The 7,999-nt window shown below is 38.8% G+C and overlaps 1 protein-coding gene across 1 annotated transcript in view; it reads left to right on the top strand.

The window, feature by feature from the left end:
• The window catches only part of LOC119413000 (serine/threonine-protein kinase N2-like), a 22,613-nt gene extending 15,352 nt beyond the window's left edge, over positions 1-7,261 (top strand). The window contains exons 5-17 of the mRNA XM_037680011.1: positions 611-686; positions 774-966; positions 1,506-1,641; positions 2,213-2,265; positions 2,373-2,430; positions 2,524-2,615; positions 3,874-4,050; positions 4,131-4,193; positions 4,271-4,347; positions 4,509-4,651; positions 4,739-4,846; positions 6,752-6,832; positions 7,045-7,261. Coding sequence (XP_037535939.1) covers positions 611-686; positions 774-966; positions 1,506-1,641; positions 2,213-2,265; positions 2,373-2,430; positions 2,524-2,615; positions 3,874-4,050; positions 4,131-4,193; positions 4,271-4,347; positions 4,509-4,651; positions 4,739-4,846; positions 6,752-6,832; positions 7,045-7,248 — 1,461 coding nt within the window. The 3' untranslated portion in view covers positions 7,249-7,261. The remainder of the gene's footprint in view (positions 1-610; positions 687-773; positions 967-1,505; positions 1,642-2,212; positions 2,266-2,372; positions 2,431-2,523; positions 2,616-3,873; positions 4,051-4,130; positions 4,194-4,270; positions 4,348-4,508; positions 4,652-4,738; positions 4,847-6,751; positions 6,833-7,044) is intronic.
• The last annotated feature ends 738 nt before the right edge of the window (positions 7,262-7,999 follow it).

The raw sequence follows: 7,999 nt of genomic DNA, 5'->3' as shown, positions 1-7,999 counted from the left end.
AAATGCCAGCTAAAAGCTAAAAGAAGCAAAAAATCTGGTAAATGTATGAAAAGGCTAGTGATAAGGTAAAAGTAGCAAATGCCAGCTAAAAGCTAAAAGTAGCAAAAGGTTTGTCAAAACTGCCTAAAAGCTAGCTTGAAGCTAAAAGCAGCAACAAAACAAGAAAAAATATCAAAAAGCTAATTAGAAGTTAAAGTAGTAAAATCTGAGCTAAAAGCTAAAAACACCAAGGGACTAGCTAAAAGTAAACAAATGCTAACAAAGTATAAAAAAAACTGTTTGATAAAAGTAACAAAACTTTGGCACGAAGCTCAAAGTTTTAAAAGTATCTTAGGAAAACAAAACAGTTGGTGCACTGAAGCAGCATTTACAAACACGATGCTTCTGGAGGAACTCGAGATCTTAAACTAAATAGCATGTTGGAAAAACTGCGTACTTAATGCTTCACGAGCGATGCAAGAGATTTTTAGACTTTTTTTACTTTTAAATATGTACGGTTCTTTGTTTTGTTCCTTGCATATTTTTGAATCTGCGTATTGAGTTTACAGATTTGTAAAAATGCTTTTAAAAAATTGTAATACTTATCGTCTATTTCTTTTGGATTTCTCAGCTTCGATTCGTGGACACGGTGGTGGAGAGACAACCCAAACTGAGACGTCAGCGATGTATTTTCACTAAAGAGAGAGGTGCGGACAAACACCCCTGCAGCACCGACGCGTTTATTCGTTTTTAAACTCCCTACCTTTTGTTTCTGTTGCCGCGTTCTTCCGTAGGAAAGAATTTTCTCCGTGCGGCTCAGATGAACATGAACTTTGCCACGTGGGGTCACCTGATGATGAGCATCCTTCCTCGCTACAGCTCCTTCACCACCTTCAGCTCACATCTTTCCACGACCTCTGACCTGATCTCCAGCAGCGCCTCGCATCCCGCTGAGGAGAAGCCTCAAACCGCCGCTTCACTGCCCAGGTCAGAAACTTCCGGACTGTAAACGAAAACTGTTAAACTTCCTCGTCTTTGTGGGGGGATTTTGGAAACGGGTCTTTCTAAGAGTTTATCTTTAAACGTCGGCTGCTCGTTTTAGTCCAACTCTTTTACCGAAACAAACGTAAAGAGTCTTCGGACTGTGAAAAACACAAACGTGATTTCATTGAAGTGTTTCTGCAGGCGATGCAGCGTTTTAAAACCCCCCCCATAGAGTTTCTATTAAAACTATTTTACATAACTTTATAAAAACAACATTTAACTTATAAAAAAAAGTAAATATTAGAGGAGTTAGTAGAAAGTGTTTCTTTTCTCATTGATCTCACAACAATAAATTTATCGTGACCTTTTTGTTTAGACGGACTGATTTTAACTCGACAAAGCAGAAAAAACGTATCGCTCTTACAGGACCTCATGTCATTACTTATACAACAGAACGAGCGCTGCTACTTTTATATGTGTTGATTTTAAACATTGCCGTGTTTATTTAAAGTTACATTTTTCTTTTTCTTCCACTAAAGCAGCAAAACTCCAGTAATCAGACTCAGCATCGCTGAGGATCAGCTACCTCCCATCAGCATCAGCCAGGAAGAAGAAACCTCTACCTTCATCACTACAGAACTACAAAATTCATCTGTGCCTGCGCTGCCAGAAAATCTGGTAAACGAGTGTTTATTAACCCGATATAAAGGATAAATAATTACCTTTTTAACGTCTGATTATGGTTATTTAAAACCTTTTGATACAACGCGAGCCTCGTTAATACTCTAATCTAAGGCAAAAGTAGTCGTTCAGAATAAAAATCAAACCTTAGACCGCTCAAATTGTTTTCTTTTAGTCTTTCTCAATCCCGCAGAAGTGATGAAGTAAAAGGTTTATGACGTTTTTTTTTTTTTTTTTTTTACAAAAAACTTATCAAACATGTCAGTAATCAAAACCGGTAGTTGATAAACATAAAGAGAGCTACCGGCATTTTTGTCAAGTTGCTTCCAATTTATTTTTTCATTTAACTTTTCTGTTTCCATTTCTGAAACCAAAGGTCATATCCTTGTGTCAACCAGTACATTTTATTTAAGCTTTAACTGAGAATCAAAGTGAAAATGACTCTAAAATATTAGATATTTGTCAAACTGCTGTGCTCTGACTTTAGGCTTTGTAAAGCAGCGATTCTGTCACTGTGATTGTTACTTTAAAGTGTTTTTATTTGTTGTTTTTACTTGTTTGTCTGCAGGTATCGCTAAACTCTGGGAAACAATGTGAGGATCAGCCTGTGTCCGCCCTAAAGTACACACAAACACATGCTCAGATGTGCACAGATGTTGATTTTAAAATGTTTAAAATGCAAAAAATATATATATTTTTTTGTTTTGTTTTGTTTTTTCCCTCTCAAGGATGCAGGTGGATGATTTCAAACTTGTTTCAGTTCTGGGGCGAGGACACTTTGGAAAGGTAACAGGTTTGTTCTTAAACTAGTCCAAAGCTTTTACCTGTTTGCTCTTATTTGATCGTGTCTGTTTGTTTATTTATTTATTTTTATTTCAGGTGCTTCTAGCAGAGTTTAAGAAGACAGGACGACTGTACGCCATTAAAGCCTTGAAGAAAAGAGACATTGTGACTCGTGATGAGGTGGACAGGTGTGTGCAGGTCTAGAGTTCGTTTAGTCACACGCATGAACAAAGTACAGGTGAACCAAGAGAGCCCTGAGTGCTGAATGACAGCTGAAATTTGCAGAAGAAGCTGAAACTTTCTTAAAGCTAATAGAAAGAGAACCAAAGCTAAAAGGAGCAGAACATAAGCTAAAAAGTAAAATAAAGCAGAAACGTCACTAAAAGGTAAAAGTAGCAAACAGAAAGTAAAAAACTAAAATCTGCAAAACTGATGCTAAAATTAGCACTATAGTAGCTAAAATTAACTTGCTTGTAGCTACAATAATAAACAGATTCTAATGTTTAAATTTTCTAAGCTTTAACTAAAATAACAAACGCCTTTAGCTAAAAACGAAAAGTAGCAAAATCGAAGCTAAAAGCAGAGTAGTTGACTAAAATCTAAAATTAGAAAAACATTAGCTACATATATTAAAAATGACAACGCTAAAATATGCAAAACAGATGCTAAAATTAAGTTCAAAGTAGCAAAAATGATTAAAACAGCAGCTAAAATAGCTCAACTTTAGCTAAAAGGTAAATTGGCAAAACACCAGCTGCACGTATTAAAACAGATACCAAAACTAAAATGAGCAAAACTGTAGTTATGCTAAAAGAAGCAGAACCACAGCTAAAATAACAAACAGCAGCTAAAAGCTGAAAGTAATGTTACTGCAGCTAAAAGCTAAAATAAGCTAAACTGTAACTGCATGTAATAAAACATACTAAAGCTAAAATTGGCAATACTGACGCTAAAAGTACCAACGGAGGAGAAAAAATTATTAAAACGGATGCTAAAATATTTAAAATAGTTAATTATAGCAAAACTGTTGTTAAAAACAGCAGATTGGTAGCTAAAAGTAGCTTAACAAGAGAGAGAGACAGTTTGCCGAAGCAGATTTAAAACAATGCTTTTGAGGAAATAATCTCTTTTCTGTAATTAATTTTAGTTTAGATGAAGTTAATTATTTTTGAAAATTAAATAAGTTCCAGGAACCAAAAGCTGTAGCACACTGTTCCCATCCGTGCTAAATGTTTTGAATTATAACAAAGTATTCAGAAGTAGTTTGATTGCAACAAACATACAGAAATATAAAAACAGCATTCAGAGCTTTATGATGTATGCCAGCTCATAATTATGCACAATATAAAAGTAATTAAATAAAAACCTGTCAAGAAATTAGTTTATTCAAGAGAAAAGCGTCCTAGATGTTCATGTTTAGAGCTTCCTGTGCTGGTTTTTCTGCAGCCTTATGAGTGAGAAGAGGATCTTTGAGATGATCAACGCCTCCAGACATCCGTTCCTCGTCAACCTCCACGGCTGCTTCCAGACCAGCGACCACGTCTGCTTCGTCATGGAGTACTTACCAGGAGGAGACCTGATGATCCACATCCACAGCGACGTCTTCTCCGAGGCTCAGACCAGGTGTGCGCTTGCACTTTTGTGTTGGTTTGATTTTACTTTTTAATTTTCCGTTTCATAAATAGTGCCGTTGCTTGTCACAGGTTTTATTCAGCGTGCGTCCTGCTGGGTTTAGAGTTTCTGCATCTGAATAAAATCATCTATCGGTACGTCAGACTGACCAAAGTGACGTCACGCTAACTCAAAAGAAAACTTTTCAGTGTGCACGCTCTGTTTCCTACAGAGATCTGAAGCTGGACAATCTACTGATGGATGCTGATGGCTTCGTGAAAATAACGGACTTTGGACTTTGTAAAGAAGGTAAGATATCTAATAAAACCGGGGTTTGGCTCAGATTTGTTCAGGTTTTTGTGGCTTGTTGTTGTTTTCCACCCTCATTACCTAAATGAGAAAAGTTTAAATAATCCTGGTCCATGTGTGGATGTTTTACCTAAAACTGGTAAAGTTACTCGTCTCGGCAGGGATGGGTCACGGAGATCGGACCTCGACTTTCTGTGGGACCCCAGAGTTTCTGGCCCCGGAGGTCCTGACAGACGACAACTACACCCGAGCCGTGGACTGGTGGGGGTTGGGAGTCCTCATCTATGAGATGCTCGTCGGAGAGGTTGTTTAAACAACTTCAAGCCTTAACCGAAGTGTATAATTTACTGGCGCTTAGAAGCCAACTCTACATCTCTCTGCTTCCTGCTAGTCGCCGTTTCCCGGTGAAGATGAGGAGGAGGTGTTTGACAGCATCGTCAACGATGACGTGCAGTATCCGACAAATCTTCCTCTTGATGCTGTCTCCATCATGCAGAAGGTGACGGGACATCATCTCACAAATTTAGTGAAATGTTATGCTACGTCTATCACACTATTTAAATTAAATAACTATATCAGGTGTATTAAGCTTCGTCATCATCCTAAAATGGATTCAGTTCAAATGTTATCATTTTATCAGCATCAGAATTGTGCTGCTCGGTGTGGCTTCATGTTGGAGCAGCTCTTGTTACTTTCATTCTGAGATTTTGCTTCTGGAAACCTTAATTCCTCTTTTGCTGGGTGTAAATCACATTTTTTTGGATGGTTGTTTCCTCCAGTATCGGATGCTGTGCAGCTGGAAGGATTTTTACTGAATCTTTTTTTTTTTACTTTTGGACATTTGTTATGATGCGTAACCATGACAGCAAGGTGTTTTTTTTAATAACCGGGAGCAGCTGATTAACATCTCAAAAGCCGAAATAATATCTCAACTACAGCCCCAAATCTCAAATGAGTTGAAAAGGAGGTGCCATGGATGCATTCTCATCTACCTGCCGGCTGTGCTCAAGTGCCTGACCACTGAGATTCTGGAAATGGCAGGAAACGTGGCTCGTGACAGCAGAAGGATGGGATCATCCCCTGGCACCTGCATCCACCAGACACCAGCTGTCCACAGCGACGAGGAGCTCAGCAGGCTGCTGAGAGGAGTGACCATCACTCTGGGAGGAGTTCTGCCCAGCATTCGGGTGGTCCTGTAGCCCAGAGGAACCGAGAGGCCAGCCGAGTCTGGGTAGACGGGTCGTACGGGCAGTTTCTTGGGATCTACTGTGGCATGGACCTTTACAAGAGTTCCTTCCTGCCTACAGCCATCAGTATCTATAACATCGCTTAATGAAACAAGAATAATAAGTTACAACAACATTTAATTTCCCTTTGGGATTAATAAAGTATTTATGAATTGAATTAGCAGGCAGGCATGCGCAATAATAAAGCAAAAGTCAGTTTGAAGGTTCATTTTTTTAATATATTTCCATTTCTGTCAGTTCTCCTTGTGATTCTTAAACAATTTGAATTAAGTCCACTTATGCCCAGTTGAGTTTGTCTATAAATAATTAAGTAGACGCGCACCTCTATAGATGAGATCCCACTGGTAATACTGGCTGTCGAGGTAAAATAACCCCGTCTTTAAAGATAAAAAAAAAAGGTTTAACCAAGTAAAATGGTTAATCGTTTTTGAGTATTTAGAAAAGTGCTATACAAATAACGTATTTTATTATTATTATTATTATTATTATTATTATTATTAAAATCACAGCCCTCCACAGTTGTCAGTCATGCTCCTAATTCCTTTTTATTTTTTTCTCTTGGTTCAATTTTTTAGGACGGAATATTTAATTCCGCCTTTATGCCGATGACACCCAGGTCTACATCTCTGTAAAACTGCGTTCTGTTTTTCCTCCTACTTCCTGTCAGAGGATAAAATTTATTTTAGTTTCACACAATGTCATCAAACTCAACAGCCTCGGTTTCTGAATTACGATGAACTCCCAGAGTCTCTCAGGTAAAGAGTCCTCATGGGGTCTCAACTGCATTTATAGAAAATTAATAATCCCATGAGGTCTCCTTCCTGTCATCTACACATTATCCAGCTTCTCCCACAATCTACTCTCGTTCATCCTTTTCTCACATGTAGCGCTTGTTGCAACTCTCTTCCCTGCTTTGTTCCACGAGTACAACCGTAAACTGTTTGGTCCTTGCTGCAGCATTATGGTGTTTGAAACATTAAAATGTTCAAACGTGTAGCGTATTCTCAACTAGGAAGCTGGATGGGGCTTTAGTTGTTCTTGTTTTGAATATGCATTTAAAGAAAATGATTCTGGAAAGATAAATAGATAATTAATGACGCTTCGGTCAGTCGGAGAAGTGGCTGCAGCAGAAACCAGGAACTCTTCTGTGTTTTTAGCTGCTGAAGAGGAACCCCCTGAAACGGCTCGGAGCTGGAGAGAAAGACGCGAACGAGGTTAAAGGAGAAAAATTCTATGAGGTAAATAAATGTGCCGGATTTTCTTTAAGCACCAAAGACGTGTTTTATTTTAATGTTTTTGTGCAGATCAGATACAAACTAACCTGAGAAACATCACAGTTCTTAAAAGTTTCCAACGTCTGGTTTTTGTCAATAGATGTTTTGGGTTTTTTTTGTTACAAACCATTTTGGCGATTTAGTCCAATAAAGTTTCTCTTCCTGAATCCTCGTAGGACATCGACTGGGAAGCTCTGATGGCGAAGAAACTCAAGCCGCCGTTCCTGCCGTCCATCAAGGAGTCCACGGACGTCAGCAACTTTGACAGCGACTTCACTCAGCTCCAGCCCGTCCTGTCGCCCCCCTCCAAGCCCTTCGTCCTCTCTGCAGAGCAGCAGGAGGCATTTTCAGACTTTGACTTCTGTGCTTTGCACGGGTGAGAGGAGCTGAAAAGACCAGGAGGAGAAAGTAGCACCGTGTGACCATACACTCTACCTGGACGGGTAAACTACTATAAATATGCATGAATAACCATCCTGTTGCCAAGTAATAATAAATCAGTGTTTTCTTCCGTAGTAGATCTTCCAAAAACACTGATTGTATAACCTCTGACGTTTTTGTGCTCCATTTACTGATAAATAATACAGTGAAGTAGCATAAAATATCAGCCCAGTTCTGGACTCTTGTGACCTCTTCTTGCTATTGATTCTTGCACCGTTTTGACCTCACTGACTGATTGAAAAAGAAAAGTAGTAGTCAAATCTTTAAAGAGTACCCGTAAGCATCGCAGAGCAGAAAGCAGCATTGATCAACGTTAACAAGCAGAACTTTATCTCCTAATCAGTGAAAATCTCTGTTTGACCACACTTGTAGTCACGAAAAGAAAGAAAAAACACGTTATTTCTGCAGCTAAATCATTTACAAACAGGACAATGCTGACCGCATCTGCTCTCAGTTATCACCCAATTACCAACCAGTCGTTGATTAATTAACAGAACTGTTTGTTTTTCGCTGATCTGAGGACGTAATTGTTGGCCTTCCTCATCTGCTGTGAGTCAGACTTTAATCCCAAACAAAATCACCTCCTCCAGCTGCTGGAACACGCTTCGTTTGATTAGATACTTTTAATTGCACATCGGTTTCTTCCCAGAACAGACTAAATATTGAATCCCAATAGCAACTTGGCACATT

This window comes from Nematolebias whitei, chromosome 8, assembly GCF_014905685.2.
Source record: "Nematolebias whitei isolate Nwh7 chromosome 8, NemWhi1, whole genome shotgun sequence".
NCBI lineage: Eukaryota > Metazoa > Chordata > Actinopteri > Cyprinodontiformes > Rivulidae > Nematolebias > Nematolebias whitei.
Note: the sequence above shows the minus strand (reverse complement) of the source record. Positions and strands in the feature narration are given on the sequence as shown.